Below are 19,429 nucleotides of genomic sequence, written 5' to 3'. Positions count from 1 at the left end.
ATCAGCCTTACGGTATGCCCATACAAGTCGCCGCCGTGAATGCGCCAAATTGAACCCACAGTTCGCTCTGTCTCGTGTCTGCCCCGAAATAGCCCACCCCAGAGGCCCCGAGTACGGCGCCTTTAGTAGGCTTCGTCGCGCCGCCGAGCTTGGCGACGGTCGTCAGCTGCCGAGCCACTGCAAGTGATTCAGGCACATCCAATCCCGGCGCCCCTTGCCACGATCTCACCTAATAAGTTGACCATGCCCCGACCAAGATATCTTGTCTATTGGTAGATGGATCGCTTCTAGTCCTCAAATGCAGACAAGCACGTGGCTGCACCATACATCATGGTTTGTTGCCATGGGCACCATTGTCGGATGCGCCTCCGCTAACACATCGATAGAGACTTCCACTCCAACAAGTAAAAGACCTGTCCCTGTCAGAAAAGTATACAATCGGCTCGCCACCAGTGTACTTTCAGGTGGACAGCTTCCCCCGCAAGAATGCGTTTATTGCGAGCCTACAGCCTCCCAAGGAGCCGCCCACTCCTCTGCACCATGTCCCATGCGACATTGTGCTCGTCATCGACGTTTCTGGCAGCATGTTTGATGCCGCGCCGGTGCCTGGCGAGAGCTCCTCGGAGGCTAACGGTCTCTCCATTTTGGACCTCGTCAAGCATGCTGCGCTAACCATCGTTGAGACCATGGATGAGCGCGACCGCCTGTCCATCGTGACGTTTGCCAGCAGCGTCAGCGTTTTACAGCCTCTGGAGTTTATGACGGACGAGAATAAGAAGACTGCCCGCAGTAACATCAAGGGCATGGAGCCGCAAGACGCCACGAATTTATGGCATGGTATCCTGACTGGACTGAAACAATTCGAAGATGTAAACTCCGATGGCAAGGTCCCGGCCGTCATGGTTCTCACCGACGGCATGCCAAATCACATGTACGACTGCACTGGCCTACGTTATGTCATATCTGCTAACATTCGAAAGGTGCCCCCCCGCTGGCTATATACCAAAGCTCCGAAACAAGCTTCCGCTCCCGGCCACCATCCATACTTTTGGCTTTGGCTATTATCTGCGGTCTGGCCTGCTAAAGTCCATCGCAGAGATTGGAAACGGAAACTACTCCTTTATCCCAGATGCCGGCATGATTGGCACTGTCTTTGTTCACGCAGTAGCAAATCTGCAGAATACGTACGCCACGGAAGCCACTCTACAGCTCAGGTACACGCCATCGACCTCAATCGAAGAGGCAATGGGTACTTCTGTCCTCAGCAGCCCACCAGAGCCGTTTATGAGCTCATTTGGGCATGGGATGCAACTCGATATTCCTTTGGGCAATATTCAATACGGTCAATCGCGTGATGTATTCTTGCGCTTCTACAGTCCACATATATCCAAACTTTGTGGCTTAGATCCGGGTCCCTTACCCGTTCTCGAAGCCACAATCAGATACAAGCCGGTTCTTGATAACGACGCGGGCAATTATGCATTGGCCACGGTCACGCATAATTTGATGGATACGTCCTCTATGCCGGAAGAAGCGGTCGCATACCACGAGTCGAGAGCACAAATTTCTTCCTTTCTCTCCAGTCTGTTTCCCATTCAGAAACAGGGTGAGCACACAGCAGCTGTTTCAGACAAGACTGAGAAGGTTGCCCAAGAACTTGCATCGCTCATTGAAAGGCTACCAGCTAGCAAATTTTCTGACTTGCTCAATAAGTCTTTGATGCAAGATCTTGCTGGCGAGGAGCCAGAGGGTCAAATTTCGATTGCCTTGCGCAAAGAGGAGGATTTTTTCCAACGATGGGGACAACACTACCTACCATCCCTCCTCAATGCCCACACCAGACAGGTTTGCAACTCGTTCAAGGACCCTGGGCCACTTCAGTATGGCCGAGATAGCCCCCTGTTTATCGCCTGCCGCGACAGGTTGGATGAAGCCTTCGACAACCTGCCGCCCCCCGAGCCATCGCGCCAAAAACACATTGCTAAAAAGCACGGGCTTCAGGCCGGTGGCTCTCTGGCAAGATCGGCACCCATTTCCATGAGCAGCTATCGGAATGCACGAGGAGTATGTTTTGCCGGCTCGACAATGGTGCGACTCGCTTCCGGCCGCGACATTGAGATTAGGCGCGTACGCCGTGGTATGAAGCTCCAAACCCCGTTGGGCTCTCGCAAGGTGGCCGCCGTGCTGCGAACGCCGGTGAAGGACGAGACGCTCTGCCGCGTGGGCACCGTCCTGGTCACACCGTGGCACCCCATTTCTGTCGACGGCAAGGCATGGACGTTTCCGGCGTACTGCGCCGACAAGGCGGTACGGTACTCGGGTTCCATCTACTCCATCATGCTGCAGCGTGACAGGAGTCCGGACGCACACGCGCTTCGTCTAGACGGCATCTGGGGTGTGACGCTGGGCCACGGGGTCACGAGCGGCGGCGACGTTCGCGCGCACGTCTTCTTTGGGGACTACAACGTGGTGTGCAAGTCGCTTCTGGGCTTGCCTGTCGGCTTACGGGGCGAGTTTATCGGAAGTGGCGTGGGACGAGACTCGCGGAACGGACTGGTCTGTTCATTCAAAAAGGACGAAAGTCGAGGCAGGGCCTTGACCTTTGCGGAGAGCATGCGAGGCAAGGCTGTTCTTCGATCCTGATTTTACATGATTCTTATAATCGTAATCTCTACTACTTGTGTCACTAGGCTGGCACCTCTAGGTTTTATTCAAAGAAGCAGATAAATTGACAAGTACATAGTTTTCTTGACCTCATTCTGGCCCATTGTGGAGGCCCTTGATACTCCATTTATGGACATGTATATACACAAGAAGCGCCTGCCAAGCTACCAACGCACGGTAGTAGCTAGCAGTGATGCGCTTCCAACAAACTTTATTCTGCCACAAACAGCGCTGCGTGTCCCATGCCCGTGCCTATGCAGAGAGTGGCGACGCCGACGTCGCCCTTGGCGGTCCTGCGCAGGCCATGGAGCAGGGTTGCGACCATGCGGGCGCCGGTGGCGCCGAGCGGGTGGCCGAGGGCGATGGCGCCGCCGTCGGGGTTGACGCGGCCGTCGCGCCAGGCGTCCTCGAGGTCGAGGGCGCGGAGGCAGTGCAGGGCCTGGCTGGCAAAGGCCTCGTTGAGCTCCCAGCGGTGGACGTCGCGCGGGGTCAGCCCCGTCGCGGCCAGCAGCCTGGGCACGGCCAGGGCGGGGCCGACGCCCATCTCGTCGGGCGCGCAGCCGACGGTGACGCCGGCGACGTAGCGGCCCAGGACGGCGCGCGACAGGCCCAGCTCGGCGGCGGCGGCGCGGCTCATCAGTAGCGTCGCGGCGGCCCCGTCCGACACCTGGCTCGAGTTGCCGGCCGTGGAGGCGCCGTCGGGCGCGAAGGCGGGCCGGAGCCGGGCGAGCGCCTCGAGCGTCGCCCCCGCGCGGACGCCGTCGTCGCGCGCGACGGTGACGGCCCGCTCCGCGCCGACCTTGCGGCCCTCCTTGTCGACCTCCTGGAAGCGCGTGCGCACGGGCGCAATCTCGGCGTCAAAGGCGCCCGACGCCTGCGCGGCGGCCGCGCGGCGGTGGCTCTCGACGGCGAAGGCGTCCTGGTCGGCGCGCGACACGCCGTACCGGCGCGCGACGTTCTCCGACGTCAGGCCCATGGGCAGGACGCAGTCGCGGACGTCCTTTGCGGCGACGGCCTCGTCGAGCAGCGCGGGCCACACGTCCTGCGGCACCGCGCGGCTGCCGTAGTTGCGCGTCATGCTCTCCATGCCGGCGGCGATGCCGACCGAGATGGCCCCCGTGCGGATCTGCGCGGCGACGGCGGAGACGGCCTGCAGCGAGGACGCGCACGCGCGGTTCACCGTGTGCAGCGTCGTGCTGTTGGGGTACCCGGCGTGGTTGAGGGCCATGCGGGCGGCCTTGGAGCCGCCCAGCTCCGAGAGCACCACCCCGACGGCCACGTCCTCGACGGCCGCCGGCGGGAGCTCCGGCACCGCGGCCCGCGTCGCGGCCAGCACCGAGGCGAGCAGCTCCTCCGGGTAGGCGTCCCGCAGGCCGCCCTTGTAGGCGCGGCAGATGGGCGTGCGCAGGGCCGAGACGATGACCACGTCGGACGCGCTGCGGGCGAGCGTCTCGGCGGCGGTCCTGAGGCTCATGACGATTGAGGCGGAGGAGGAGAAGAAGAAGGCGGAAGTGATTCCTGGATGGGGCTCGACGTGATTGGGTGGCAGAGCAGGGGTCGGTATGTCCGCGGAGGCTATGATTTTAAGCTCTGTTCTGGTCTTCTTGTCTTGCGATGGAGCTTGCGGACGAGAGGATGGCTGATGCCTGCTGTCGTCAATGGGCGGGGAGGAGACGCTAAAATGCGAGAAACCTGAAAAGAAGAGAGGAGAAACAAAAGATAAAACTCGAGAATGAAATGACGCAAAAAGGAGAGAGAGAGAGAAAGAGAGAGAGCAAGGAAAAGAGCGCCAGGATAAAAGATGAAGCGGAATGCAACGAGGGTCTGAGGCCTAATAAACCTGGGGTAGCTTGTATCGGAAGTGGGCTGGTGTTCGGGTAGTGGCGGCGGCAGTTGGGATGGTAGCTAGTTCGACACCCGACTTGACGGCAATGGCCGCGGCAATATTCATCTTTAGCACAAGGGAAAACAACGAAATTACATCGAAGTGATGTATAACACTTTGAGCACATGGAACTTCAATTTGGATTCCTTTTCTTTTCTTCTGACACCAGTTCTGCTTTGGGCCAGCTACATATATTACATATATATGCATATTACCAGTATACTCTGGAATTCAAAAGTCAAAAACTCCCGCCTTCCCGCACCGTATTCCCGAAATTTCCCCAAAGAATAGCAATGATGGAGAAAGAAAAGACTCCAACCAGAAGAACGCACCAATTACTCCATTCAAGTCATAAATTCGTAATACATGCCCGTAATACTTTTCGTCGTATATAATCACTGATACTGAATGCCGAGTCCCACGCGGCGTCTGTCCGTGTCAGCACCGGTTCGTACTTTTTTGGCTGGGCTGCCTTGCTCGCGCCGTGACTTGGCAGCTGCTGCCGCCGTTTCTGTGTCAGTACCCGAATGCCGTCTCTTGTCTGGCCGGACAGAGTCTGGAAGTCTGGACCGGGCTTTGGGAGCGACGGCCTTGACGGGCAGCTGGATCGGGCTACCATCGCGCGAGTCGCCAGAGCTGGCGGCGTCGAAGCTCTGGCCGGGGTGGCGACGAAGGAGGTCGGCGGCCGCCTGGCTGGCCTGGCTACCGAAGACGTCCGACTCGTTGGCCATGTGACTACGCTCGCTCGGAATTGATAGGTTGGTGCGTGGGCCTGGCGCTCTCCTGGTGGCTACGGCATCCTCGGCCTCGTCGGCAGAAATGGTGCTTTCGCGGCTCTTGCGGCCATGACGCCGATCCGGTGTGATGGGCTCGAAGTATTTTTGCGTGTACATGGTGCGGGGCTCAGTTTGGGGCACCAGTTTGACAGACGGAAGAAGGGTAGAGTGAGCGCCGCGAGGGTGGTTGACGGGCGTAGTCGGCAAGGACGACATGGACTGAGCATTGCGGCTGTGGCGGCGGTTCTGGACAGGGGCGGAGCGCGGCTGCGGGGCAGGCGTCGACGGAGCACTGTTGTTGTGATTCTCATGGTCCATAGCCTGGAGAATCATGGACAGACCATGCTGGTTGTCGGTGCCGTGCACGCGGGCGGCATGGTCGGACGGGGGCAGGTGGGAGCTCTGGCGCGGGGTGAGGGCTTCGTGGAAAAGGCCACCGGGGCTGCAGAGTATCTGAAGGTGCTCTCGATTCTCCCGTATACGGTTGAGGAGCATGTCGCGTTCCTCGATGAGACTGACAGTCTCGTCTTCCTTCTGCTGAATGACTTTTTTGGCGGCGCGGAGTCGCTTCTTGAGGGTATGGTTTTCGTCGACGACTGCGTCGTGGGAGACTTTGAGATCCAAGTACTTGGCAGTCATGGCGTCCGAGGGAGAGCCAAACTCGTGCTTGGCGTGTCTGGAGTGTTCGGCGTGGCAAAGAACATCGACTTGACGGCGAACCATGTCGTGCTCGACGGCGGCACGCTTGGACTCTTCGTCAGCCTGCATAGTAGCCAGGTTGAGCTGCAGCTTGTGATGGGCCCTATCCATCTTGAACTTGTGGTTCTGGGCGATGCATGTTTCGAGCATGTCGCGCAGCTGATCGGGCGAGGCATGGCGAATACGGTCCTCGGACGGCGGGACGTAGGCAGATAAGGGGTCGTGACGGTTGGGCAGGGTGTTGAGTATCGTGGCGGGCGGGGAGACGGGGGCCGTCTGCTGAGACTGTGAGAATGCCGTGGCGCGTCGGTTGGCCGCGGGGCCGAGCTGGGAGGAGGGCGGCGGTGTGAGGGAGGAAGGGATGACCATGGCGGAAGATCTGTCGTCGTTGACCTCGGTCTTGAAGGAGGCGCTGGGCTCGATGGGAGAGGCAGGGCCTTCTGTGGAGGGCAGAGTGACCTGGGACAACGGTTCCTGGACGTGGTCCATTGGCGTGGTCGGTGCCGACAGGCTTGTGCGACGTGATTGGTGTCGGTCGGTGGCCAGGCGGGAAGCCATGGCTGGAGATTGGAGCTGAAGCTATTGCGACGAGGTCAAATGAAGCGGTCGTGGATGTGGTTGAACGGACTTGGGAGGCGCAATGTTTCTTCTGTGGTTGAGGCGAGAGGAAACCAGATGATTGTTTTTTTTTCTTATTTGCTACAGAAGAGTCCAAGAGTGGATGGTGGTCCCTGATGAAGGGTTGGATGTCTCAGAATGCGATGACCGGTTGCGGACCGAAAATTAGGACGGCGTAGGCGAAACCAAACAAACCAAGGGCGAACGAGCGCGATTCGTGCATGTGCGCGCCAGGCCCAAGGGAGGAATGCAAAAGGGCTAAAAAAAGAACAAGGTAATGAAAAAAGGGGAAAGGGGGGAATAGCGAAAGAGAATTGTGTATATGAATTTTCTTGACAATGGGGAAGAGGTGGGAAGAGTCAAACGAAAAGGACAGTGAGTGGTGATGTGTGTGGGAGGGTGGCTGGTGGGAGATGTCGAGGGCGCGAATATTCAGAGAAAGCTGAAGGAAAATGCAGAGGGCGAGAGCTGTGGCGCGAGCGCAAGTTGGCGGACAAGCGCTGGGAGCGGTTGCCAGGCAGAGACAACGGCTGCTTAGGGGCCCAAGTACTGGAACCCAAAGTACTAACCTAACTGAGCTACCAAGATCAGTTAGTGTGGGCAGGCGGGCAGGCGGGCAGGCGGGCAGGCGGGCAGGCGGGCAGGCGGGCAGGCCAGGTACATTGGTACATTCATCCGCTAAAAACGAAGCAAACGCAAGCGGAAAATGCAGAGGCGGGGGGAGGAAGACAGGTGGAGCGAGAGTAGGCGAAACAGGGGGAAAACAGGGGGGGAGGCTGGAGGCCACAGCCAGAGGCAAGCCAGGTGATTGCGCTAGAATGGAAAAATTGATCAAAACAATGACCAGAACAGCGCTAGAATCTCGGGACAGGGGTTCCGCAAGGTGGTGGTACATCCAGATACTACTTACCTTACAGATGTCAATGCTTATGGGGAGGGGGCTCTTCTGCCGGGCAGATGGATCAGAAAACGAGAAAACGAGAAGACAAGACGACAAGACGACAAGACGACAACAACATGAACGAGGAGAAGGAGGACAAGGAAGGAGCAAAAGAAAAAAAAAGAAGAAGAAAACTGTCAACATACAAGGAAAAAAGCAACACAGCCACAGAGCTCCAACTCAGTACAGATGAACTACCTAAGTACTGATACTTACTCAGTATATGTACCGAGTCACATTTATCGACCAACACACGCTCCACCAACACCCCGCCAAGTCACCACCTCTTTCCTCTCAACTCTGACCCAGGCCCATCACAAGCTTACACTCTCACTCACACAACTTACACCACATCACATAGTATACCACCAGCATTCACAACTCTCTCGATCCACGCCACCATCACTCACCGAATACTACCAAGTACTGCTTACTTCATCCTCCTCCCGGTACACCCAATTCCGTCTACCTCTCGCCTCGGCCAAAGGACGACTCGCCTCCCCCCCCCCCCCCCCCCCCCCCCCCCCATCAGCTTCCTGCGTAAAACCCGTCCAGCGCCTCATCGCTATGCTCCGCCAACCACTCCAATCCTCTAGCCCATTGCCTATTCAAGCTGTCCTGCTGTCTGCGCATATCGATCAACGCCCGAAACGCTACCGCTTCTCGCGAGTAGAACCCCGCCGCCGTCAACGGCGGCATCACGCTCTCCTTGTGATCCGCCATCTCCAGCGCCTGTCTCTCCACCATCTCGGCAAAGCGACGCCCGTGAGCCTGTGCCTCCCTGACGGCCGCCTCCGTAGCCTCCGTTGCTCCCGGAATCGCCGCCTCGATGCCCATCCCCTGCGGCAGCTGGTGCAGCGCGGCCTCGGGCAGTGCCACCACCGCGCTCCAGTCGATGACGGCCAAGACGTTGAACTCGGCGTCCACCAGCACGTTGCTGGGGCTGAGGCCGTAATTCGCCAGCCCAAATCCTCCGCGGCTTTCCTTGTGCTCCTCCTCCTCCTCGGCGCCCGTCTCCGGCACAAACGATGACGTGGCCACGCGCGCAAACCCCTGCAGCAGCGCCGCCTGCCCTTCTTCTCCCGCCTGCCCGTTGCCGAGCCGCCTGCCTAGCCGCGGTGCAAAGTCGCGGTAGAAGGCTGCGGCCGATCCGTATGGCCCCGAGAGCGTCTCGACCAAAGGACCTGCCGTGAACGCGCCCGGACTGCTGCCTTCGCGGTAGATGGACCCAATCATGGGCAGCCGCACAGCCGCGAGGCGTACCATGATGCCCGCCAGCTGCCGCCAAAACTTCTCCCGAAAGTGCGTCGGGATGCTGCCCCGGTGGTCGCCGGGATACATCCTCGAGACGACGTCTGCTGTGCTCCCGGGAACGTACTCCATGAGCACAAACGCAGACCCGACCCGGTTGTCAATGTCAAGGTTGTAGCCGTGCACGATGGGCACCTGAACATCTGTGTTTTGCCTGTCATCTCTCCAGCGTTAGTGCTCGAGAAGCCATCAAGCGCCTTTTGGCCAGCAGAAACCGCAACGCATACCGTACAAAGGCCATCGCGGCGAGCTCAGAGCTCATGGCCGCGCTAATGGCTCGTGAGCTCAGCTCCTCGTCACCCCAGATCGGTGGCAGCCGCATCCGGGCCACCCATTCCACGCCGTCCTCGAAGCACAGCTTGCGCACCATGTGGTGGCTGCCGGCCGCAAAGTCGGCGGCCACGACGCACGCGACACCACCGCGCAGGCTCGAGGCGTACTCGCACAATGCATCCTCGCGCGTGTACCTGAGGAACTGCACTATGCGCTCCGCGTACTCGTCGGTGTACTCCTTTCCGCACGTCCATGCCGCGCTTCCCACACTGATGGTCTTTTTCATGGTTGCTCGCTTGGGACTCAACGTCAACGACTGCTCACTGTTGGTTCCGGAATAATCAAGAACATGAGGAATGTTGCTGCATTTGGACCGCATGCAGGGTCGGCCTTTGTACACCTCGTATCCGCCCGCCTTTTCTCGCGCCACACGCTGCTATTGACACCCATCGTCCTGGGCCGTGTGCGCCATGCGAACCAATCAAGGCAACCGCCTTTATTTTTGTGCTCAACCTGACACAAAGACAACTAACGCCCGCGTAACCTGCCAGACCGGCGAATGTCTTGTAAAAGTAGCCGTAGCTTGCTCGAGTCTCGCGACCTTGACACCTCGCAGTTTATTTTTTTCCTCCTTCTTCTTCATCCCATCACCGAATCGTAATGAGAATCCGGAAAGGTGTTTGGAGACTGTGGCTCTGAGCACTCGGAATGCCTGTCTGCCCAATACATGCCCTATGGATGGCAGCTTTGTCTCCCTCAACACTGTCTCACATGGTAACTCGACAGTATGAAGAAGGCTAGAAATGCGATTTTTTTTTTCCAAAAAAAAAGCAATAAGAAACTGGCCGTCTGAGGTGTACTGAAAAAAAACTGAGCCACCACCCAAATATAAATAGACCGAAGCGCTGCCACCTTTGCACCTGAAGCTCGCCCAGAGTCATCCTCACGAAACGGCGTAGAAGAGGCTGCAAATCGTCCAACAGGCAATCTCGTTCGGCTCATGATTTGTCGGCAGCCATCTGCGCCAACACCCTCCGGGCGTCTCTGTTGTCCCGCGCATTCCCAGCGGCAGCCGTGACAAGTCACTGGACGTGCTGCGCTTCTTCTCCAAGAATCATACTCAATAATCTGTCCGGGTGTCTGCCGTGTCTCACCCTGAAACCACCAGACCTGGTCGCTTTCAAGCCTACGGCAGCTATAAGATTGCATCCAGCGAAAAAAAAAGAAAGAAGCAGATTGACGGGTAAGGAGAAGCATCAATCGTTCCCGTCATGATCATATTACACTATCTATACCCCGTCTATAGCATATTCCAACACAAATCGCACGCCTGTGCATCCAGAAGAACATGGTGACAACCCTCCCGTAGAACCCAAACCGAGCAACCAACGCCCAAGAAATGGTTACCAAGCAAAGACGACGACCATTTCGCCCCCTCGCGGAGCAGGGCAGCCAATCGGTGCAACACTCGTGAAAACCTAGAAGCAATCCTGGTCAATCAAAGACGACACATAGCACGAACCACACCCTCGCCGTACACTAACCCAAGCACAAAGTGAACATCCTGCACGGCAACAGAGAAGTCGCTCAAACGATCCCGCGCCGTCCAGCGGCCTTGTACCCTTCCTCCGTCACCTGCGCCTCCGCTGCCGCCGCCACCACAACCACCGCCGTCCGTCTCCCCTCCCTCCTCTCGGCGCGCTTCGCCGCGAGCCCGCGCGCCGCGCGTGCCACCTTGCCGACCAGCAGGGCCGGCAGGATGACGGGCCACAGCAGCAGCACCGCGAGCCACCACGCCGCCACGCTCGCCTTGTCGCGGCGCGTCCCGTCCGAGTCGAGGTACCACTCGGGCACCCAGCGCCCGGCCCGGCCCTTGCCGTTGATGCAGAGGATGCACCCCGCCCCGAACAGCACCCACGCCGCCGCCGTGACGGGGATCAGCACGCGGAGGGGCCCCAGCCCGCTCGGGTCCGGGCTGTTGAAGTCGTTGGGCGGCGCGTTGAAGACCTGGCCCGAGCCCTCGTCCCGCCACACGCCCGGGGTGGTGGCTGGCCGTGTTGTCGCCAGCATTAGGGGGGAGGGGGGGGGGTCCGCGATCGGGAGTTGGCGATGCGCTGCTGGTGCTACTGCTACTGGTGCTTCTGCTTCTGCTACTCCTTCTGGCGAGGAATTTCGTTCGCGGAGAGTCAAGTGGTCGTTGTGCGAGGAGCGCGGCCGTGGCCGTGGCTTTGTATCGTTTCGTTTTCCTTCGGCCGACGCGGCGGCGGATGGTTGGATGAGCGTCGACTGCCGTTACTCTAGTTGAATGATGGAACGAATATTTCGGCTGCGAGATTCAAGCCTTCTATATATGCATGCCGCGAAAAATACTTCATGAGACGTCGAGTCTCGCCCAGATGCGCCCACTGAGGCGCTGTGCGTGGCTGCGCCTGCCAAAACGTTGTAGTTTCTCGCCAACTCTCGCTTGCGCAGCTGGAAAAAGAAACCGCAATAGAAATAATTATTATTAATTCCAGATACAATGTCAGGCCTGTTTTCCTTCAGTGTAGCGCCATGCCCACCAATTCTCCTTAATCACATACAAATGTACAGAAGCAGGATAGTTCTTCTCATGCTTGCTCTACTCATCATCTCCATTCTGCTCTCGCCAGCGGTCCATTTCTTCCTCTGGGACGCGCCCACGTAGCCAGTGCAGAGTTGCGTGCGTTCCTTGTTCCAAAATGTTCCACCTAGGCACTTTGAATCTGTTGCCTGTCACATCAAGACGCTCGAGGCCAGTCACGCCTCCCAACAGTCCGATCCTGGGATCCAGCTGGCCAATTTCATTATTGGCGACTTCCACGATTTTCAGGCCCTTGACTGAATCTGGCCGAAGCTCCGAAATCTGATTGCTGCTAGCAAGCAAAACGCGTAAACGTGGGAACCTGTCCAAAAGACCTCGAGGTAAACTTGTCAATCGATTTGTCGACACATCGAGAGTCTCGAGAGAAGGCGCATCAAGGTACTCCAGTAAGGGTTCTAGGGAACTGATCCTGTTCCCACTCAGGTTGAGATCTTTCAGAACAGGTAGCTCAAGCGGTTGCTGCAGATAAGTTCCAGTAAGTTGGTTGTTTGCCAACGACAGCGATGTAAGGCTGCTTGCAAATACTGTCAAGCTGTCAGGAAAGGCGCAAAAAAGATTGTGATGAAGAAGCAATTGTCTGACTGTTTGCTTGTCATTCGCCTCGGCGCATTTAATAGCGTCAAGCACGGAGCTACCCGTGCGAGATCTATCAAGGACTCCGCCAGCTCTGACTTGCCAGTCCTCGAGCACAGGCATGTGAAACTGTGTCTGGACACTATCCATAGTTTGTGAGCGGGACCGCGATGGTGAATGGGGACGTGATGTTGGGGGCGTGGTAAAATCGTCTTCGCCATCAGACCTGGCGTCGTCGTCCACGATGTGACTGCGGGTCTGAATTTTATCAACCTCTGCTAGCTTTCCCATAATGCCAACAACATTCTCGCCCTGCTCTTGATAAGGGGGTGGGGGTTCCAATCTGCCTGCGAGAATTTCCTTCAACTCATCGGTCGAGGCTGTGACGAATTTCTTGTCGCGAAGTGGATTGCCGCTAAGTCGAATCATGGATAGGCTGTCCATTCTTGAAAGCTCAGGAGGTACGACGCGAATGTCATTTCCGGAAAAGTCGACTTGTCGCAACTTGGTCAGACTCATAAAACTCTCGGGAATAGCCCCAATACCATTTTCGTCGAGGGTCAATGTGAGCAAGCTCGACCAGGACGACATGTCGGGTAGCTCTTGTAGCCTGTTCATAGATGCCGACAGCGTATGCAAAACGGGGAAGCTGATCACCGTAGAGGATGGCATCAGGTACTTGATTTGGTTGCATGAGATGTCGAGCGTTTGTAGCGTGCGCATTGCATCGATGGGGTCTTCAATCAGGGTGCCAACTAGCTTGTTCTTACGGAGAACGAGTTGACTTAGAGGCAGGCTCGCAAGATCGGCAAACGAAATGGTTTCAAAACCATTATCACCCAAGTCCAATATCCGGAGACGGCTCATCTTGTGCATGTCTTCCGGAAGGCTAGATAGCTCATTGTCATGCAAATCCAAGACCTCAAGTCCATCAAGTAGGGAGATGGCGGCATTCAGCGGTCCAGAGAGATTGTTACTGGCGAGCTTCAAGTCTCTGAGGGCTGTCATCTGTGATATAATTTGGAGACAATTGTTGTCAAGATTATTTTTCGACTAGAGTTGTTAGCAACATGTTTTGTTACAGAGATGGCCAGACGTACTAGATTGAGAGATGTTAGCTGGCTTAACCGGCGAAAGCCAATAGGTACTGATGCGAGCTTATTGCCGTGCAAGTCCATCGTTTCCAAACCACCAAAAATGTTTGGTGCCGTATTATTGTCATCATCCATGTCAAATTCACCGGGCATCGCATCAGGGAACAGTGCGTCATCCAAATTCGCGAATTCGTTATCAGCGGCAATGAGTCGGGTTAAGTCGACGCTCTCTGCCCAGCTGCCACCTGATATAGAGTCCAGATTATACATGGCGAGAACCTCGGCAGGCATTTCTTTGAGGCCAAGTGCGGCAATGTTGAGACGCCCACTGGTTCGGCCGGCAGTGATACGCTGTTGAAGTACCTTGGCACCGGCTGGCTCATTCTTGCCTTGCCCAAAGGGATCGGGATGGTCTCCAATGCCGAAATCCATGCCGCCGCCCATGGAGATTGGTGCAAAGTCCGAGGTGGACGGCGATCCCAACTTTGAGGACGCTTTTCTAGCAGCCTTTGCTTTTGCAATCTGATCGCGAAGTGCAGCAGACGATTTTCTATGTGCAAGGCCAGGACGGTCTTCCGAGGCACCAACGCGGGTTTTAGCGAGTGTCAAAGGGGCAATAGCGCCATCCCAAGACTGATCTCCGGCATCGGCATTAATTGTGTTTTTGGTCGTGGCTGGCAGAGCTGGTTTCTTGAAAAGACCGTTGGAGGATGCCTTGGACTTGAGGGATTTTGCAGGAGCCGGTCGCAACTTGAGCGGCGTCTGTGTAGATTGCTTGTCAGGGCTTGGACTTCTTGCAACAGGTAATGACTTGGAGCCCGATGCTAAGGAGGGTTTCATGCCAATACGCGAATTTGGTGTCTTGATATGCGCGCGGTCTTTGGCTCTCTCAGGAGTGCCGTCAATGGTAGAAAGAGCCAATTTGTATGCTCCAGGATAACCGTCATTGTCAGCCCTGGAGCCTGGACGGCTTGATGACCTTGATTGAGGGCGCCCTGAGCCGTCAGAGTTATAGCTCGAGCCAGGCCTGGAGCTGCCACTGCCTGCACGTGAGCGAGGCCGAGTCTGGTCGAAAAATGACGACGGCTTTCTGTTCAGTGCCGGAGAAGAAGGTATGTTGGCGAGGGTCTCCATTGTGCGTTCGGTCAATGACGGCCGAGGCTTTCTGGACTGTGCGTTTGATGTCTGGAGATGATTGAACTCGTTTGTAGGGCTGTCAAGCGGCTGGTTCTCAATCGGCGAGCCATCTTCATCATCGTCTGGCAGCAGTCCGGCACGGCTGGCGCGTCGACTGCCAGTAAGCTCGTCGGCATCGCGGTCGGCAGCTGCAGAAGCCCTGCTGGGAATTCGGTCGACAAAGAGGCTCGTACGTCTCTGAGATGTCGAGGAGACACGATTGCCAGCAGGCCGCTGTGCCAGAGGGCGACTGATGCTCGCCGTGCGGAGCTGCTCTCGGGAGCTAGCTGGTCTCAGAGGTGTGCCGCCAAGCGACTTGCGCACCTTGGGATTGCGAAGCTCGTGGGTGCCGGCGGGCCCCGTGGGCGCAGCCGCGGGAGAAGGAGCTGGAGGGGCAGCAGGAGAGTTTGGTATACCCGTCGAAAATGTCGGTCGAGGAATGCCGGAAGCACGCGGGACTGGCAGGCGAGAAGTCCGTGTACCGCCAGGACGCTGCGTCGAACCGTTCATGGTGGGGGATGCGTCGAGGTATGATGTTCCGTGGCATGAGCCAATGCTCTTCTTGTTTCGCCTTGAAGAGACAAGGGGGCGTCAATGGCAGGAATTTCGTCACGGCCACGGCACAGGGGAAAGGAGACGGTGCGCTGCCTTGTTGAATGCGCGAGGGGGGGGCAATACTATGTGGCACGGGAGCTCCCGTCTGGTAAGTTTGTATGCATGAAAGAGTCTCCGCACAATGTAAACAAAGACAAGCTTAGAAGGTGTCGCCAACACAACAGGTTGCAGCAAAGGTAGGTTTCTCACCCCAACGCAACAGACAATGTGATGAAGAACTCGAGTAAGAAACACCGATATCTGTCTTTCTGGAGATTGACGAGACCCCTGAGAACTGAGCAACGCGCAAATTACTGTTTGGTGAACCGGACAGGGGGGGCACCTCCAGACGGGGCCAGTGATAAATTGCATGCTGCGCTAGTGCAGTCGACATGAATGAAGTAGGGGCGAGTAATGATTAATTCTGACGAAGCAATGTAATTTGTACGAGTCCAACAAGTATTTTGATTTTCCTTGTTCTTTCTGATTTTTCTTCACCCGTTTCAAACGGCTCGACAGGCATGTCTTGTAAGAACTGTGCTTGCCGCACCAAAAGTAGCCAATACATTATCAACTAGACACCTCTTGGTCGCGAAGAACAGTACAGTGGCCGATTTGATTGGCTCTCCTTGAGTCGTCTTTCTTGTTTCCATGATGAAACGACATTTTCAGTCCCTTTCTGTCGATGCCGTTGCACTGTCTGGCTCCTCGGTATCCGCTTCAATCTTTGATAATAAAGCAAGCCCCTACGAATTTCTCTTGGCGTCATCCCCCCAAATACGCTGGCCTTGGTTCAGGTCTTTTCTCACAAAGCCGTATCCAGCAATCGAACCAAATGTAGAGCGAAATAAATGGGAAGCACCAAAAGCACACAATAATACGGCGTGGAAGTCATCAAGGAAAGGCAAGGCGCAGTTGTAACGCAATGTAACAATTGTTATTCTACTACACCAGGCAAACGAAACATGAAACGTGAATCACAGTTGTTGGTGTTTTCTAGCGATCTGAGAAAGCCCATAAAAGTAACGCTAAGAGATGGCAAGCTGGGGTTGCATCGGCAGTAGTAGGTGATGGTCAGCCGAGCTTCCATGGCGTCGAGATTCCGCCTGCACGCTCTTGAACGACATAAGCCAGCCCAGAAAGGTGAAAAGCCCTCGAAAACCTCGAGTCCGCGGAAAATGACCATGTTCTACCACAGGATTGGTCATCTCTCTACAAGCTTGCCACGCCGTGCATAATACGGAGTATCATGGCCAGAATGGTCATTGCTCAGGTTCCACTTATCAATGCCGATACATAACTCTAATAATCCAACAGGACCGAATAAGCTCTGTCAGGGAATTTTGTCTGGTGCTGGCTCAAGTAGAAATAGATCTATACTGCTCTACATTGCTCTTCATCAGAAGAAATGGTCAAAATGTCCACACTCTCCTCTTCCGAGTCGGATGAAATGAGGATGGGATCATGCAGTGATGAAGGTGTAGCTTCTCGCACCACCTCATCTTCCCTGAAACTGGGCGAGGGCTCTTCCGACCTGGCTCTTGTTGTCGCCCGCGGATTCCGTCTCCTTGCCGGCGAGTCTCTCCCCGCAGTCGTCGCGATGCTCTGTTCACAACGGCCCTCCCACTTCGCGAGGACTTGGCGCACGGAGCTGTACACCAGCTTCCTGGCATCCTCACGACTCGTTTCGCCCCTGACGAGCCCATCGTAGTTCGTGTGCGAGTGTCGTACGTGCGCCGCTACCGCCAGCCGCACCTTGTCCTGCATGTCCAGCTTCGACGTCCTGCCCACCCTGCCGCTGCGCTTCTTGAGCGCGCGCTGCAGCACCTTTTCCGCGTCCGCATCGGGCATGTCCGGAAAGTGCTCGCGGATCGCCGCCTCAAAGGCATGCCGCATAGTCTCGTCGCGGGCCGCAACCGCGGCCCGCCGTGTGACCCGCGTTTGGCGCTCCTCCTCGTAAACCTCGTTGACGATGTGTCTGGGGGCGCGCAGCCCCAGCGTCTTGGACCCTGATCGCACGACATACAGCGTTCGGCCTGCATCCATGGTTTTCCGACGACACAGCCCCGTCATGAATGCGTAGCCTTTGCGTAAAAGCTTGTAGCCCCTGGGCATTGGCGCGCTGGGCGGGACCGTGATCTCGACGAAGGCCATAATTGCTGGTGCGTCGAGAACAGCTTGGCGAGCAACGCCGACTGCTAGGAGGAAATAGAAATCTGCATAGCCGTATCAAGCTCCCCGGAAGGCTTTTGCACGGTGCCAGCTGGTGGGCAGCGATTGAGTTTTGATAGATACACGTCTTTGATGGCCAGTCGAGCTGTGACTGAAGCTATAGGCAGTTGTGGGGCATCTGTTGTATTGGTACAGGGTCACTGTTTGTTGCTAATTCCTCGTTGCAACACATTCTTTAAGAAAAAAAGGACGTTCGGTCTGCAGCTAATCAAACAAGAGAAGGCTACCTAATAATACAGATATAATTTCACACTAGCTACGTTCAACAAACTCCTCGCTCATCATCCTAGCTAAAACGCTCTGCAAGGTAGTCGAAGATCACTTGATGGGTCCGAAAGAATGCGCCTTGGTGACAATGCGTGTCTGCACCTTCATCTGACCCTAGACTTACAAACTTGTTTTCGCAGGTCAGGCTCGCACGCAGAAGTTCTGGCTGGCCCTTGAGAAAGTGGTCGTTCTCGGCGTCGAGAATCAGACACGGCGTGGCAATGTCTTGGCTCCGTCCCTTCAATGTGTATTCCTTGGTCGCTCTCGCCAACTGCGACGCAGACTGCAGTCCGAACGTCCACTTGCCGTTCAGGAGAGCCCAGCGGATCCCCGTCGACAGGGACGCAGCTATGCTGAAGAGCCAGTCGCATAACGAGTCGTACCCGAGATCGACCAGCCTTTGAACAAAGTACGGCTGCTCGGCTCGAAAGGCAGACCCAAAATCCAAGACGCCGTCGTCTAGAATCAGAACTTGAGCACGATGCTCTTGAGTGGCTGCGCGCGCCACCAGGTAGCCGCCCATGCTCCAGCCGAAGACCGCCACGGCCTTGGCATCAACATCGTTTCGGGTCAAGGCGTAGTCAATGACTGGTGAAAGTACGTGCTCCCAGTCAGGACGAAAGTACAAGTGCTGTTTTCGGATAGCTGCGCCCTGTCCGGGGCCGTCAAAGGCAAGGAAGTTGTAACCCCTCGCTAGAGCTGCAGCTCCAATCGCAAACCAGCCCTCGCTCATCGTCGAGTCGTAGCCGCCGTTAAAGATGATTGTGCGGCATGGTTGCATTGTGCTGTCCGCGCGGACAAAGTACCCCGGCAAGGTCGTCTCTTCGTATGGAATTGCCACCGATTCATACGTAAAGGGAGACAGCGCCATGGCCTTTTCGAAGCAATTCTCTGATCCTTCATACAAGGATCGCGAGAGCTCATCTTTGTCGACATTCTCCCGACGAAAAAATTCGGCTGTGCGAAAGTAGTTTGATGCGCGAAGGTATCCGTGGTGCGCGCTTTCGTTGTTCCTAACGGAGCTGGAGTGCTCTGCCTGAGACAACGCGCGCTTGGCAGCCTTTTGCCACTCACGCACCCAGTCATCTTCGTTGCCAGGACGGATCTTGGAGCATATCGCGACCACTTCGGCAATGTCTGCACCGCCGTAGTTGCTGTACCCCGCAGCACGAAGTGCCTCGTAGCTAAAGGTCTTGTTGGATTTAAAGAAGCAGTTGATGTTCATTGGCACGGTGGATTTCTTTCTTTCCTGAAGCCAGAACTGAGAAAGAAGAAGTTTCTCGCGATATTTAATATACTTTATAGTGACGACAATAAATTGGCAAGCATTCGGAGCTGAGCTGCACCGGTCCGACTGGCCTATCCGGCCTATCCGGCCCGAACCACTAACAAGCCTGGTTGACGCCAAGCGTGTGCTCGAACAAACAGTCGTTCTATAGATGTGAGGAAAATACTTGGAGAAAATCCATCACCGTCACCAGTCGCAATTTTGTCCCGCTAATGAACTGAACAGGATCAAGCAAAAAAGCGTCTAATGCGTTCAGCACCGTGCAAGCGCTCGCCATCCCTCAATAAGCCATATTCTAACAGCAGTTTAAAAACTCCAAAGATGCTGGGACCTTGTCTAGAATGGTTAACAGGCAGTCAAAAGGTGGTGTTGTACACCTTGTATGTTCATTTCTTGCTATTCTCTACTGCCTTTGT

The 19,429-nt window shown here is 56.1% G+C and overlaps 8 protein-coding genes across 8 annotated transcripts; 1 reads left to right on the top strand and 7 right to left on the bottom strand.

The window, feature by feature from the left end:
* Positions 1 to 330: 330 nt before the first annotated feature.
* Positions 331 to 2,643, top strand: V2A60_006469 (hint-domain-containing protein; the record flags this gene model as incomplete). Its single annotated transcript, XM_083257763.1, has 3 exons — positions 331 to 333; positions 387 to 931; positions 981 to 2,643. 3 exons carry the CDS (start codon positions 331 to 333, stop codon positions 2,641 to 2,643), a joined length of 2,211 nt encoding a protein of 736 aa, XP_083113889.1.
* A 232-nt stretch (positions 2,644 to 2,875) lies between these two features.
* V2A60_006468 (thiolase family protein) lies at positions 2,876 to 4,138 on the bottom strand (the record flags this gene model as incomplete). The annotated part of the gene is made up of 1 exon (XM_083257762.1): positions 2,876 to 4,138. One exon carries the CDS (start codon positions 4,136 to 4,138, stop codon positions 2,876 to 2,878), a length of 1,263 nt encoding a protein of 420 aa, XP_083113888.1.
* An 806-nt stretch (positions 4,139 to 4,944) lies between these two features.
* Positions 4,945 to 6,582, bottom strand: V2A60_006467 (uncharacterized protein; the record flags this gene model as incomplete). The annotated part of the gene is made up of 1 exon (XM_083257761.1): positions 4,945 to 6,582. One exon carries the CDS (start codon positions 6,580 to 6,582, stop codon positions 4,945 to 4,947), a length of 1,638 nt encoding a protein of 545 aa, XP_083113887.1.
* A 1,528-nt stretch (positions 6,583 to 8,110) lies between these two features.
* V2A60_006466 (aminoglycoside phosphotransferase family protein) lies at positions 8,111 to 9,452 on the bottom strand (the record flags this gene model as incomplete). Its single annotated transcript, XM_083257760.1, has 2 exons — positions 8,111 to 9,047; positions 9,121 to 9,452. 2 exons carry the CDS (start codon positions 9,450 to 9,452, stop codon positions 8,111 to 8,113), a joined length of 1,269 nt encoding a protein of 422 aa, XP_083113886.1.
* Positions 9,453 to 10,753: 1,301 nt separating this feature from the next.
* On the bottom strand, positions 10,754 to 11,236 carry V2A60_006465 (uncharacterized protein; the record flags this gene model as incomplete). The annotated part of the gene is made up of 1 exon (XM_083257759.1): positions 10,754 to 11,236. One exon carries the CDS (start codon positions 11,234 to 11,236, stop codon positions 10,754 to 10,756), a length of 483 nt encoding a protein of 160 aa, XP_083113885.1.
* A 550-nt stretch (positions 11,237 to 11,786) lies between these two features.
* On the bottom strand, positions 11,787 to 15,142 carry V2A60_006464 (leucine-rich repeat domain-containing protein; the record flags this gene model as incomplete). The annotated part of the gene is made up of 2 exons (XM_083257758.1): positions 11,787 to 13,415; positions 13,463 to 15,142. The coding sequence occupies 2 exons, from the start codon at positions 15,140 to 15,142 to the stop codon at positions 11,787 to 11,789; spliced, it is 3,309 nt and encodes a 1,102-aa protein (XP_083113884.1).
* A 1,458-nt stretch (positions 15,143 to 16,600) lies between these two features.
* On the bottom strand, positions 16,601 to 17,380 carry V2A60_006463 (DUF2293 domain-containing protein; the record flags this gene model as incomplete). Its single annotated transcript, XM_083257757.1, has 1 exon — positions 16,601 to 17,380. One exon carries the CDS (start codon positions 17,378 to 17,380, stop codon positions 16,601 to 16,603), a length of 780 nt encoding a protein of 259 aa, XP_083113883.1.
* Positions 17,381 to 17,744: 364 nt separating this feature from the next.
* Positions 17,745 to 18,950, bottom strand: V2A60_006462 (alpha/beta hydrolase family protein; the record flags this gene model as incomplete). Its single annotated transcript, XM_083257756.1, has 1 exon — positions 17,745 to 18,950. One exon carries the CDS (start codon positions 18,948 to 18,950, stop codon positions 17,745 to 17,747), a length of 1,206 nt encoding a protein of 401 aa, XP_083113882.1.
* Positions 18,951 to 19,429: the final 479 nt, after the last annotated feature.

The sequence above is a fragment of the Cordyceps javanica genome, chromosome 4 (genome assembly GCF_051103115.1).
Source record: "Cordyceps javanica chromosome 4, complete sequence".
Lineage (NCBI taxonomy): Eukaryota > Fungi > Ascomycota > Sordariomycetes > Hypocreales > Cordycipitaceae > Cordyceps > Cordyceps javanica.
Note: the sequence above shows the minus strand (reverse complement) of the source record. Positions and strands in the feature narration are given on the sequence as shown.